A 14,675-nucleotide genomic window follows, 5' to 3' on the forward strand; every position below is an offset into this window, starting at 1 on the left:
ATGTTATCTTATTTGTTTTGACTGCAATCACACAGCTGGAAACAGCTTTAATAGTGAAACCACAGACTCTTTGGTTATGGACAGGAGCCCAGAGACCTGGGTTATTACAGTACAGGGCTCAGTCTACTGGTGTGTGTATACTGTGTGTGTGTGTGTGTGTGTGTGTGTGTGTGTGTGTGTGTGTGTGTGTGTGTGTGTGTGTGTGTGTGTGTGTGTGTGTGTGTGTGTATACACCTGCAGCACTCTGCTCATCCACTGAAAGCTGTCCTCCTCTGTAGAGTCAGGTCTCTGCTCTGCCACCACCACGATCCTCTCGTCATGTAACACAGAGATGGAGAACACTGCTATCCTGGAGAACAGAGAGATGGGAGACCAACCATATAATTACATACAGAATGAGACCAACACCGTTAGCACACTGCTATCCTGGAGAACAGAGAAACAGAGAGACCAATCCTGTTAACACACTGTTAGCATTAGCACACAGCTATCCTGTAGCACAGAGAGACACACTGTTAGCATTAGCACACAGCTATCCTGTAGCATAGAGAAACAGGAAACCAATATTGTTACCACACTGTTAGCATTAGCACACAGCTATCCTGTAGCATAGAGATACAGGAGACCAATACTGTTACCAACACTGCATAAGCACAGACACAATCAATCAGCTATGATCACCATCATTTCTTATGTCAGGAGCTTTTCCAGTCCACAGGACTTGACCAAGAAATAGAGCCTTTAAATAGAGCCCAGAGGTTTTCCTGGTAAGGTCACATGTGAAGAAAAACTCCTGTCCCTATCCACAACTGATAGATGAACAGCCACCTCCCCCTGTAGACAAACTTCATGGGCTCCACAGCCAGGGCTGTAGCCACGATGTCGTCAGCGTTGTGTCTCCTTCCCCCCACCACCATGAGGCCGTCCATCTTGCCAGCGATGAAGCACAGTCCCCCAGGACCCACGAAGCCCAGCAAGCCTGTCCTGGTGAAGGGGTACTCACTGATGAGAGCCCCAACACTGTTCATGGGGAACACCTAGAGTACAGACATACACATTCGTTTATCACTCTCCTAACAACCTGCAATACACAGAGTGATTAAATTAGCCCAATGGATAAATAAAACAAATGAATGAATGAAGGCATCACATAAGGGTGCAATTCCATTAAATGACTCTCTCTCTCCACTAATGGATTATATAGAGCACTTGAGGAATGTGGAATGGTTTTTAAGAACTATTGAACAGCAGCAGTTGTTAGAGCCAATCCCCAGGCGTCCTAACCGTCCCTAGCCAGGACCCAGGGGTAGCTCAGCCCATAACACCATGCTGTTAGGCCTTACCTCAAAGGTGTTCTTGGTCATGCCTGAGAGACCGTAGTACGACGTTCCCGTGGCAATAGAACCCACACACAGCTCCCCGATCTCATCTGTTTTGCATAACTGCGGAACCCCATCTGGTTTCACTACACACATGAGAGCTGCAAAAAAAATCAAAAAGAGGAGAGACGAGGGAAAAAAGAGGGAGAGTTTTTTAGTAAACAGCAGCGAGCGAGAGAGAGGGGTTTAGAGCAGTGAAGCCAGGCCCAGCTACCTCAATGATCCACATCAAGCCAAGTGCACTTCATGATATAGTCACTGCATTACTCTGCAGCACATTGCTGAGGGTGCACTCCTCTGATCTATGTCCCAAATGGCACCATATTCCATATTTAGTGCACTACTTTTGACCAGTACCGTAGGGCTCTGGTAGAAAGTAGTGCACTATATAAGGAACTGGATGCCATTTGGGACACATACCTTGTGTTCAATAAAAAGGTGTTGCGTCCTCAGTAGCACATCAACACACTTCCAGGAAACCCCTAACAGAGAGCAGGTGAGGAAATTAGGTTAGGATCACCCGTATCTGGTGCTGGAAGGAGACAGGTTAAGGGGTAGGGAGGTGGTAGGGAAGCCCGCGGCCCTGGGTCATGGCTGCAGGGCCTGTGTGGGTGTAAAGGTTCTTTATGGACTCTCAGGCAGCCAGGCACTCATCTTGGCACCACATGCTGGGGAGGTCAGGGCCCTCCGGATTCTAGAAACCCACCAAACCCACCAGAAACCCACCACCCCTCTTCTTCAGTCTTTTCTGCGTCCCAAAACCCTTATATAATTCCCATAGCGCTCTGGTCGAAAGTAGGGCACTATGTAGGGTATAGGGTGACATTTGATTTACCCTCTCCAACCCTCCCACTGAGCCAAATCACAAAAACACACTCCTTAGAAAAGTAGGTTGAACTCTGTTGAGGAATGCTTTTTTATATTTTTATTTCAGGGTCAATATAACTTCTTTATGCGTGTTCGTCAGTTATGAGGCGTCGTCGTGAGTAATGCCAGGATTTTACATGGAAAACAAGATTCCATTTGATGGAAACTCTCGTTATCATATGACGTTATCTGGATAATGAACAACTTCTACTTCATCTAAAAATATGGATATCAAAACAATCTTTTTTGGGATAATTCAGTCATACATCAAGTATGTGTGTGTGGTAAATTCAATGAATCTATGAACATTGTTTGCTATGCTGCTTTCTATCCTTGCTAGGGGCATAAAGCAGACATAAAGCTGTGTTTGTCGTAGGGTTACACAATCTCCAGTAACCTTGCCAAAATTCCCAGCTTTTCCAGAAACACCAGTTGCAGGTTACCAGACTTCCTTCTTATTCCATTCTGATGCCGGGAATCTTCCAACCAGGATTTCTGGAAACCTGGGAATTTTGGGAAAGTAACCGGAATTGCAACCCTGGTGTTTACCTCCTGGCATGACAGTGCCGACATCTTGCAAGGTGAGAACAGACAGCTTCTCCTCAGAGTCCACCCGGATGACCCCGTGACTCAAACCCTGCATGGACAGCACTCCTCTTCCTGGGGGCTGGTTACTGTCGTCTGTCGGCCTATTAACAGGAAGATTACTTTATTGTCCATTTACTTCATGACCAACAAAATAAATGGGTCTTCTGCATATCCCATTCACCCCGGTAGACATGCACATACTGTATACACGGAGAGGTTGGGGTCAGAACCAGGGTCAGCCAGTGTAGCGCCCCTATCAACAAGCTCCAAAATACACATCCCCAAATCAAAGTCTGCATCCCATTTAAAAATCTGCCAATTAGACGGCTAGGGATGGGGCTACTCCCTTAGTGGAAGCGGGAGCTCGACGGCCCTGGGGAAATGGAGGGCCATAAAACACCAGGACAACGCCATCATGGGGGTGCTTTCATTAATGGTGCTGTGTGTGTGTGTGTGTGTATATGTGTGGGCAACAGGGTATAAATGGGAATTGGGTTTTATTGGCAGGCCGTTGATTAGATTTGCGAGTTTGAAGCTGTGTCCTGGAAATGAAATGACGTAATTGCCACAGTATCCGTAATGTCAAGATGTAATTTATAAGTGATGCATGTGGCGCACACAGTAAGCTTTTTACAGTGCCATAATCAAGGGCAGGGAGTTAACTTTTTTCCTGTAATTTGAGATTTAATTAAACTTGCCTTCGTTACTGTAAGCAGGGGCTATTTGAAGTTGAGCTACAATATATAACAGATGGGGGGGCAGCTATAACCGCCATAACCTACAGGACAGTAAACTTAGAGTTTTGTATAAAAGTTCATAGTAATGAGTGTTTGTGTGCACCTCCTGATGGCTACAGTGAGGGCCTCTGGAGAGCTAGCACAGGGACAGATCACCTCCGGCTTCAGCCCCTTACTCTGGAAGACATTGAGGAATGCATCACATGACGAGATGGACCCTGAGAGAGAAAGAGAGAGCGCGAAAGACAAAGAGGGATAAGAGCGAGGAAGATGGACAGAGAGAGGTGTACCTTAACGTTAACCGTCAATGTTGAAGAACAAAATCAGACATCCTAATCATACTACCTACAAACGTGTTGAAAGACCTCATTCCAATTAAAGTTGGCAAGTGCTGTTTTTATTTTATTTTTTATTCTTGTTTTTTTTTACCCCCTTTTTCTCCCCAATTTCGTGGTATCCAATTGTTAGTAGTTACTGTCTTGTCTCATCGCTACAACTCCCGTACGGGCTCGGGAGAGACGAAGGTCGAGAGCCATGCGTCCTCACTGCTTCTTAACACAGCGCGCCTCCAACCCGGAAGCCAGCCGCACCAATGTGTCGGAGGAAACACCGTACACCTAGCGACTTGGTCAGCACGCACTGTGCCCGGCCCGCCACAGGAGTCGCTAGTGCACGATGAGACAAGGATATCCCTACCGGCCAAACCCTCCCTAACCCGGACGCGTCGCCCCATGGACCTCCCGGTCGCGGCCGGCTGCGACAGAGCCTGGGCTCAAACCCAGAGTCTCTGGTGGCACAGCTAGCACTGGGCAAGTGCTGTTTTTGAGTAGGTTGGAAGCAATAGGATGTGGCTCGTGCGCGAGGAGAGGAAAACACCAATACATTATACCAATCTAAGATGTCAGCATTGTTTGATTATGTGGATAACCGTTACAGCAGGTTAATTGCTGTGGCACAGTTGATTTTCTCCCAGCTTGCACTGCTTGTCTGCCCCACACCATAACCCTGTCAGGCTGAGCTCAGCAAGCATACTGTTCATCATCAAATGATGTAACCGGATTGTACTGCCCTCCGTTACCAGATCTCACTGCCTCTAAACCACTCTTACGCATTTGTTCCTTTCAATTATATTCTCTAGAGTCACATTTATAAGGCTAGCATTGGAAATGAACAACATTACTCAATCGTTATCGTCTCCATAGGTCCCACTAGCTACAGTAACGTAGCTGTGGTAGTATATGTTTTTACAGCACCAGTGGTAGCTTACTGTAATTGTTCCATGACCGCTGCTTGGTCAATTATATATTGGCTAAAGTATACTTCACTAGGCCATTAAATGCATTTCCCTAAAGTTATAAGATGGCTTAGCCTAGATGACAAAGAGACATTCTATGAGACCCGCATCATGAACATATGCTGCCACAGAATAGGTTACAGTACAAAGTATAGAGATCCTATAGTTTTCTACAATATTTTACCATATCTAGAATTAAAGTTTCATTGACCACAGATTTTTTGTCATGTTGCTAGGATGCCAATGTCCACTAGTGAATTATAGGATCTATATGGAACAAGTTATTGGATTCATAGAAGACTGTCCTGGGTAGTGTCTAGTACAAGTTAGACCTATTGGATGGTGTAACTCTAGGCTTCTACTCTGACCTGCTGTCAACAGGTGCCATGACTCATTCACAATGGTGTTCTCAAAGTTCATGGCCTGGTGTGAATAGAAAACTCTGAGCAGTGATGTTTCTGTGGTGTGAGTGAGTGAGGACATTTCACCAAAGAAAATATAGACATTGTCATCCTACAAGAAACATGGTTTAGAGGAGATGGACCCACTGGTTGCCCTTTAGGTTACAGAGAGCTGGTAGTCCCATCCACCAAACTAACAGGTGTGAAACAGGGAGTATGCTAATTTGGTATAAAGCAGACCTAACCTACTTAAATTAATAAAAACAGGCACATTTGGAAATAAATCCAATCCTGATCAACTCCCATATCTATTATATTACTATAAACATCTGTTTCCCATGCCAATAAAGCCCTTTGAATTGATAGAGAGAAGTGATATAGTACTATGGTAGTGTGGTCTTACAGGGGTTGGCTCCATCGGCCACCACCAGCATGCGTAGTGAGCTCAGGTTGATGTCCCTCTGGTCCCTGTGTGCCACCAAGGCCCAGTGCATGTCTCGGGACTTCACACACGCCACCTTCGCTGGGGGAGGGATCAGACCATAGCAAGGATTAGGGACAGTTCACATGGGGATCACAGACAAAATATTCAAATCTGTGAAGTCAAAATGCCAACAGTCACAATACAGTTTGAACTGTATATCAAATCATACGTATTGTACAAATAAATGAAGCACACATAATCGACTAAAAGGTATACAGCATCCGATGTCAAATAGATATGCAGTTATTAACAGAAGTCATGTGGATAGAGAGGTGGTGAGTCCAGACCTTTGTATTGGCACACTTTCTGGATCCAGGACAGTGGGTTGACCTTCATCAGTGAGTAGGGTATACTGATAACATGCATCATGTTCATCACACTCTGCAACAGGAGACACACGTTACTCGGAGCCGTGATGATTTGCAAGTCAAGACTCAAATCAGAACCACCATTAAAACGTTAGACCTTAAAGCCTTCCCACACTGTACTTTGGATTCCGTCTATGATTATTAAAATGTCACACTGTGCGGTGTTACCAAATTCAAATCTTGTCATCAGCCTGGCCGGATTGTACGATTTGATTCAGTTCTGTCGTAACATTCTGCGATTGGCTTGCGAGGCTACGTCAGCCGATGTACTGTAGGCTACGTCAGCTGCAGCTGTGTATTTGACCTGCGCAGGTGCCAGCACCAGCAGCGCAACACTCCTTCTACGTTTATGTTAAAAAACCAATGCATCTTAGAAATAGTTTTCACATTAAAACGTAATTTGTCCGAACTCACAATCAAATTAGCTTCCCAAAAACAACATGGATGCTGTGGTAGAACTTTCATTTTGATCGGGTGTCTGATTTCAGACGTGTCATGTAAACAAGATTATTAGGGAAATCGTGCTTCTTGCAGAAGCATGTAAACGTTTAAATATAACTATTATCGTAATCTGCCTATTCACAATAATCATGTTATCGTGTGCATACTCGGTGCCGGCCGTGTTCCTATTGGTCAGTCACCGGGATCGGCTCGTAACACCAGCCACACTACAAGATGAAGGCTCAACATTTCTGACACTGCCAGAACTTGAGCCTACGACCGCTCGTAGTGGCATTTCATCGGCAGACCTAGACCCTGTCACACTGAACGAGCCAAGACCTCCGACAATCGTTTACGACCGAAGAATTTGCCCATGAAGTGGACATTTTTGTCCCGGACGGCAAAATCATGGCATAAGACGGCTAAAATTGTACAGTCTGTGCGAGCCTTTAGACTCAATCAAGACTGGTAATGATCAGGCTTTTTCTAGGCTAATGAGAAAAATGATCGGAGATCTGGTTGGTTAAAATACTGATGAATTACTGTATGCATCTCAAATGGCACCCTATTCCCTTTGTAGTACATCACTTTTGACCAGAGCCCGATGGACCCTCGTCAAAAGTAGGGCACTCTATAGGAAATAGAGTCCCATCTGGGGCTCAACCTTAGTATTGGACTTACACAATGGAGACAAAACTCCCTGTGGCTACACATTAGAATATATTCACTATTCCTTTTAATTGGATTTGGGAGAACTAATTTAGCAACAGTGGTAAAAAGCCTCTCTGATAATATAATTCCCATTCCAAGACAGTGTTCAGAGAAAACATAGTGAGAATATAATGATCTTTAACAAGTCCTCTAAGCCCCGGGCAGATGTGTGTGTGTGTGTGTTTCTGTGTGAACCCCATTGAAAGCCCAGCTGGTTGGTCCTCACAGTGAGAATGCCATGCCACAGCCCCACGTCCTTCTTAAAGTCTAATACATTCACTATGGTCTCAGCTGCAGGAGAGACAGCGAGAGAGAGAGAGAGAGAGAGAGACAGCGAGAGAGAGAGAGAGAGAGACAGCGAGAGAGAGAGAGAGAGAGACAGCGAGAGAAAGAGAGAGAAAGAGAGAGAAAGAGAGAGAGAGAGAGAGAGAAAGAGAGAGAGAGAGAGAAAGAGAGAGAAAGAGAGAGAAAGAGAGAGAAAGAGAGAGAGAGAGAGAGAGAGAAAGAGAAAGAGACATAACACAGAGAACAAGAGAGTTTAATCCAACAGTGGCATCAAACAGTAACCATGAAACATGACACATTAGATTAGATGTACACAATACAAGATTACTGTGAGATACGGGGTTTAGAACAATGACTGTGAAAAGCACAATACCCAGACAAGCGAAAGAGGGAGAGATAAAAGGAGAAAGAGAAACCAATTGTAATGAAAAATTCTCTCTAATGCACGTCTCCTGTAGGATGGAGAATTGAAAAAAAGGATACTTCGAGAGTCTAAGTATTATGACTTCTGTAGAATGTCTTATAGGAAAGGGCTGCATAGACCCACCTTCTGTGTATCCACAGGACTGGGTGAGGGCCTGACAGTGAGTCAGCAGAGCCATCCTCATCACCGTCACTCCCAGCACACTGCCATCTTTACACGTCTTATACTGTAGTGAAGACGAAAGAGAGAGAGAGAAGGAGAGCGAGAGAGAAAGAGAGGAGTCAGAATGTTGTGCATCACATTTCTGTCACAATCACAAATCAGCCCATCATATCAACCTACTGTACAATCATGTTGTTAGATGGCACCTGCTTCTTACTGTACCGACAACCCACTGTCCATTTCAAAGCTGACAAAGACACACTACTGTTAAATATCTGATTCATTATCAGTCACTAGTATTGACAATATCCATAATGCTACTTGGCATATTATTTGTTATCACTACTTTTTACACACCTCCAGGTGTACAGTAAGTGCTAATTTATGCTGAGAAACTCATTCTGTCTATAACAATCGTGCGGTAACGTCCCGTCTTGCAGACCAGACCTTTCCCAGTCCTATAGTAGACACACATAGTAGTAGATCTAGGAAGGGCACGACAATCTTTCCTCTAATAAAGCCTTGATGCTGTCTCGGCCAGTCTTCTCCAGTCAGTCTGATGAACGACCACAGCGCTAGCCTGGATCAATGGGAGAAGACAACACAACATAAACACTATACAGACTGCTGTCTGTATCATCCCCTGACTGAGCACCGAGACCGTTCTCATATCTGAGGGCTGATGGGCCTTGGTCAAAAGTAGTGCACTATATAGGGAATGGGGTGCCATTTGGAACGGAGACCAAAACTCAGGCATGAATCAGACATTCATTATTCATCGTATATTTGATCTCAACCAAACTAAAATGGGGAGAACAGCTCTCAACATTTAGATGGATTACACCATTGATTTTTATCTGCACTAAGAGACAGGGAGATGGAACAAAAATATGAAAAGTTAGTCAGTCATTAGGCGAAGTCATTAAAACAGAATCTATCATGCTCTATATATCTTACAGACTATCTGAGGTAGTATTACGTTGAGAGGAGTGATGCATAGCACCTCCAGATATCTGCTCAGCCATATGTCTAGCTAGCGATGCACGACTACGAAAACAACCATTTGTCTAAAAGATTAGAACTAGAGCAAAATATTTCTGGAGATATTTTCCTTTGTAGATGTGACAAGGCTTCTAAGCCATTGCTGAATGAAGAGCGTACTAGAAAAATGTGAGGACTGAGTAGGAATGTACCATGCATGAGCCAAAAGTACAAAAAAAGGTCACTATTCACTACCGCCATTTTGGATTCTGTCTCCACTGGAACAAACAAAATGGACCTGTTCCACACGGCACCCTATTTTACAGAACCTGGTCAAAAGTAGTGCACTACATGGGGAATAGGGTGTCATTTGGGACACACTTCTTTCTCTCTGCCGTCTGACCTGACGACATTTCCAATAATTTTCTTCCCTCTTATTTCATTATGATCTTTTCAATCACTTCACAATGAGCATAGAATATCTACGCCTCCGGTTGAATTACCTCCTCGCTGCATAAAAAAAAAGTAAATTAAGACAAATCACATTAGATTACTGGATTGACTGGTCTTGGGCCACATCCCAAATAGCACCCTATTCCATTTATAGTACACTACTTTTGACCAGGAACCTGGTCAAAAATAGTGCACTGAATAGGGTGTCATTTGGGAAACACACTTGGTCTCTCATACAGAAGCAGCAACGGAATATCCAATCCCCAGAAAGACACTTGTAATCAAACCCCATGAAGCATATTGATCAGCAATTAGAAGGCCTGAAATGATCACACCAAACAAGTGCCATTTGCAGTTGGTCTTGAATTCCCTATGAGAGCTGTGCACACAGCATAGCGTAGCAGGAATGGATGTTGACTAGGATCTGTAGGACGTTGGAGATCTACTGTAGCTGTAGTTAACGTAATAACAGCAACACCTGCCGTCTTCATGAATGATTCATCAAATCAATGGAGACCGCAGTCTATCCAATCCTTCTCTGACTGTCAAGAGTGAGACACTTATTTAACAGACCCAGGAGAATATGCGGTCTAAATCAATGGGAGTAAAAGGCAAAATATACAAATATTATTGTGGTGGTGAACTTTAACTATAAAGTCTTCTGACATGACCTGGCACATGTTCGGAACATCTTGAAATTCATTTACATTATTACACAAGGCACAAGCACTCAAAGACATAAAGCTGTGGGTCACCTCAATATAGGCTGTCTCGTTATTCGCATCCTTGATATGGGGGAACCAGTCTCTGGGGGGTTTGGATAAGTGCTTGGATTCAGTCACAAACCACAGCAGCTTTGGCCAGCCTGGATGGAGATAGAGAGAAAGAGAGACAGAATAATTCAAGAGAAAAGTAAAGACCACCGTAAAGGAAGTCGAGGCATTAGAGAGCCTGTCAGAATCTGCCATTTAACGTGATGTGATTATCCTGATGCGATCAATGACCACTCATCCCTAATGAGGCTGGGCCTGCGTTCCAAATGACACCCTATTCCCTACAGGGGGCACTACTTTCGACCAGGGCCCATAGGGAGCCATTTGGGATGCAGCCTAGGTCTGGCCCCAGTACTTTGGGGATTCCACAGCTAGCCCTCTACTCAGCCCTGACTCAGGTTCTCAATCTATGCTAAAAGAATAGCTTTAAATCCACTGTCTGGCGTCATGTTGCTATTTATACAGCCATTACTGAAGAGCAGGCACAAGGCATTAATCACACTGAGCCCTCTCGGTCTCGCTCTCTATGCTCCCTCCAGCCTTCCTTCTCATCTCACCACCCTATATTCCTCTCTCTGTTCCCCCCTCTCTTTTTCTCTCTCCCTCATCCATCTCTCTCCCGGTCTAACTGCTCTGTTCTCCACGCAGTGGGCCATTCTATATGCAGGATCTTCTGTCTACTACAGCAAACCTCCCCTCTTATTCAATCCCATTACTCTGCTGCCTGCCTGCCTGTCCTTCCATTCCAATAAGTCTCTCCATTTGTTTCAGAGGGGAGCAATAAAATCACTGGAGCCCGGGTGAAACTCAAAACCGGTTCGATATCAGTGTTTAATTTCAATCCATGCTGGTACTACAGAACCTCATTCTGCTGTAACCATAGAAATATCATTCCTAGAATTCGGTATCCCCATTGACGTCAATGGGGCTGTGATGGTGAACAGACAAACCATATGCTACCATGGCTGTAGCATCTCATGAAAACCCATCAGACCATCTCACGTATGACAGCATATGACAGGGGCACATCATGCGGTGATGTGCTACACACATTGACACGGTCACTTACCTTTGAACTGTGGAATTTCCCCCGTGGGACTCTTAGGAAGGCCTTTATGGCAGGCGTCGCTTGTCAAGGCAACCGTCACTCCACAGCTTCCCAGCAGAAAGCCTATCTGCTGGCTCCCTGCATCCTGGAGAGGGAAGAGAGGAGAGAGAAAGCGCGAGAGAGAGACAGAAGAGGAGAGAGGCAAAGGAGGAAGCATTGCTTTTTTTTCCCTTATTGTACATGGAGCATGTGTTTATGTTCAGTGTATTCATACATCCATGAATTATCATAATGCAAAATATAGTACTGTACAAACATCATATGGTATACTGTGAAACCCCCAGTCTTTGCTCTGGTGTGTTACGACTATCAAGAGTGTATATTTAGGTTAGAAAAACAGTGATATTATCCCACTGCTCACATACTGCATGGTCATGTGTAGCCTGCTCTCAGTCTCGCTCTCAGACATTGTGTGGGTGGAGGAATAAACCCACACAGGCTCATATGGAGTAAATAGCAACACTAATAGAAGCAGGCCCTGCAGCTCTGACATCACAGCCTGTTCTGCTCTGCAGCTTGGGGGTTTCCTATTCCTACACTACAGTATACAGCCACTCTCTCCATCACAGCTGCTCTCTCCGTCTCTCTAATAAACTGGGCTCACAGCCCTGCCTCTCTTCCCGCCCACCAGCCTGCCTCTCTTTCCACCCGCCAGCCTGCCTGCCTCTCTTTCCGCCCGCCAGCCTGCCTGCCTCGCTACCCGCCTAGCTGCCTCTTCCCGCCCGCCTGCCTCGCTACCCGCCTCGCTGCCTCTCTTCCTGCCTGCCTGCCTCGTTCTTCCTGCCTCTCGTTCTTCGTGCCTGCCTCGTTCTTTCTGCCTCTCGTTCTTTCTGCCCCTTTCTTCCTGTCTGCCTGCCTGCCTTTCTTCCTGCCTGCCTGCCTGTCTTCTGGACTGGCTGCATCAGCTGAACCTGAGTCAGCGAAATAGTTAATTGAGCTGGGATGAAGAGAGACAGACAAGGAGATAGATAGAGACAACAGACAGAAAGCAGAGGGAGAGAAACAGAGGGAGAGAAAGAGCAGAAAGAAAGAGGGATGTGTGAGTAAGCAAGATGGGGAAAAAGGCAGAGGTGTGAGAGGTGGTAGGGGGGAAAACACTCCCTAGCGTCACACGGTCAGTTTGATAGGTCCTCGTGTTTATGCTACAGACATACCGTTTTTTGTCCTGGCTGCAGCTCAATTTCTATCGATATAAAGCTTGCGCCTATTCCATAACATAGGGCTTGTAATAGCAATATTATTTAAAAAAAAAAATATTTTACCCCGTTTTTCGATCTTGTCTCATCGCTATCATGAGTCCTCCGAAACATGACCCGCCAAATCACGCTGCTCAACACCTGCCCACCCAGAAGCCAGCCGCACCAATGTGTCAGAGGAAACACCGTTCAACTGGCGACAGGGGTCAGCCTGCAGGCACCCGGCCCGCCACAAGGAGTTGCTAGAGCGCGATGAGCCAAGTACAGCCCCACCGGCCAAACCCTCCCCTAACCCAGACGACGCTGGGACAATTGTGCGCCGCCCTATGGGACACAGCCCAGGAATGAACTCGGGAGGCCGACAAGAAAATCACCACAAAACCGTCTGTAAAACCCGAAGCGGTTGAGCTACAAACTAAACCACCATCGAATGATGACTCTCACGAAGACGACAAGCTTTACGTCAGTCGTCTGAACTCATTTTGAAGAGGTCTCCTCACAAACCCGACGGTCCAGGACGACCCGTTGGAGCTACAAGCTAATGTGTCACCAAAATCAGATCTCGGCTTTCTCCGTTCCCTACATACTATAATATCAAGAAGAATAAGACCGTCAATGTTCAACCCACGCTCCCATTACAAATGTTCCTGTAAATCGACAAAATTAATTGCTTGCCACATTTTCCATTATTATTGTAGCATAACATAATAAAATGGTTTGAGAAACAGCTGAATGGTCCCGGCTTGAGTGTGATGACTACAGTATATGAGTACAATATCAGCGAGGTTCCCCCACAGAGAGTGAAACTACAAAGTCTTGTTTAATAATGCCAATTGGATCCAGATGCTGAAGAGCCATAATGGCCGTCTGGTTTCTCTATGGCACTCCCCAGAGATATTACACCATGACAACTGTAAGCAAGGAAAGTGAGGCTTTCCGAGCCAGAATGGCCCATAGGGCTCGAGCCTGTCTCTGTTTCTGTAGCGGGAGGCAGCTTTGACGTACAAGTACACCCCCTGGACAGGACTTTAGTCACACAAAAGTGTTAATAAGCCAAGTTACTCCCTCTGATCACACAGCGGTTACATATCTTTAGTCCTAGTCATAATCCTCATTTATGAATAAAAACCTGTATGCATCCAAAACACACCCGATTCCTATGGGCCCTGGTCAAAAGTAATGCACTACATAGGGAATAGGGTGACCCTTTGGAACGCGCCTCCTCCAGAGAGAGAACCAAACGCTCCCAAATCCCTTTCCCCTGCATGTTCCTCTGTCTGACTGGCCCCATGGGCCCTGGTCAAAATTAGTGCACTATAGAGAATACGGTGCCATTTGGGACAAACTCTGTTCTCTTGCACTGTAGCACACATCAACAGGCCACTGACTGCTCTCTCTTTGGATGTCCTCCACCAGACCTCTCTATGGCCACGATTAAAAGCTTTGATCCTCTGACTGAACTACAGAGCCAGATCTGGTGAAAGCAGCCGAGGCAGGCTGAGTCACACTAGGACGTGAGCAGCCTCATAAGAGAAGAACATACCCCCTACATCCAGGAGCCTACACTTTTGTATTTTTATTTAAGCTTAATTGACATGTTTTATTCTCATTGAGATAAAATCTCTCTTTTACAAGACAGACCTGTTCACTCGCAAAACAATCCTCCTAGTCTCCTGGTTCTACACACTGCTAGGCAACAGCTATTGTCCACTGACCACCAACTCTACTATTGCTCTGTTGCCCTCAGCTAGGTTTAGACTGTTGTGGTTTGCTGTGATCTAGTGAACAGATGGCTCTCCTATTCTTAGCCCTTTGCCCTGTCATATTCAAGGTTAAAACTACCTTTCTAGGGGCTCTGATGCTTCTAGCCTTGAGATGCATTTGATGGCATGTCTGCAGTATTTCACTTTAATGTGTAAAGTATTGCTTACTCGGCGGTGTCCAATGAATTCTGTAACCACTCCCTCTTCAAATTAGGGTTGATTGGGAAAAGCCGTTTCGAAGAGGACATTGTATTATCATA

At 45.4% G+C, this 14,675-nt stretch overlaps 1 protein-coding gene across 24 annotated transcripts in view; it reads right to left on the minus strand.

Annotated features, from left to right (window-relative positions):
• Positions 1-14,675, minus strand: part of LOC129814160 (disco-interacting protein 2 homolog C) — a 238,617-nt gene that overhangs the window by 23,603 nt on the left and 200,339 nt on the right. For all 24 annotated transcript variants that reach the window (XM_055867022.1, XM_055867018.1, XM_055867034.1 and 21 more), the window contains 11 exons: positions 11,418-11,541; positions 10,331-10,440; positions 8,103-8,205; positions 7,497-7,561; positions 6,038-6,131; positions 5,670-5,789; positions 3,675-3,789; positions 2,796-2,935; positions 1,344-1,480; positions 829-1,037; positions 235-349 (listed from right to left, as the gene is read on the minus strand). In XM_055867022.1, the coding sequence (XP_055722997.1) occupies positions 235-349; positions 829-1,037; positions 1,344-1,480; positions 2,796-2,935; positions 3,675-3,789; positions 5,670-5,789; positions 6,038-6,131; positions 7,497-7,561; positions 8,103-8,205; positions 10,331-10,440; positions 11,418-11,541 (1,332 nt within the window). The remainder of the gene's footprint in view (positions 1-234; positions 350-828; positions 1,038-1,343; positions 1,481-2,795; positions 2,936-3,674; positions 3,790-5,669; positions 5,790-6,037; positions 6,132-7,496; positions 7,562-8,102; positions 8,206-10,330; positions 10,441-11,417; positions 11,542-14,675) is intronic.

This window comes from Salvelinus fontinalis, chromosome 17, assembly GCF_029448725.1.
Source record: "Salvelinus fontinalis isolate EN_2023a chromosome 17, ASM2944872v1, whole genome shotgun sequence".
Taxonomy (NCBI): Eukaryota; Metazoa; Chordata; class Actinopteri; order Salmoniformes; family Salmonidae; genus Salvelinus; species Salvelinus fontinalis.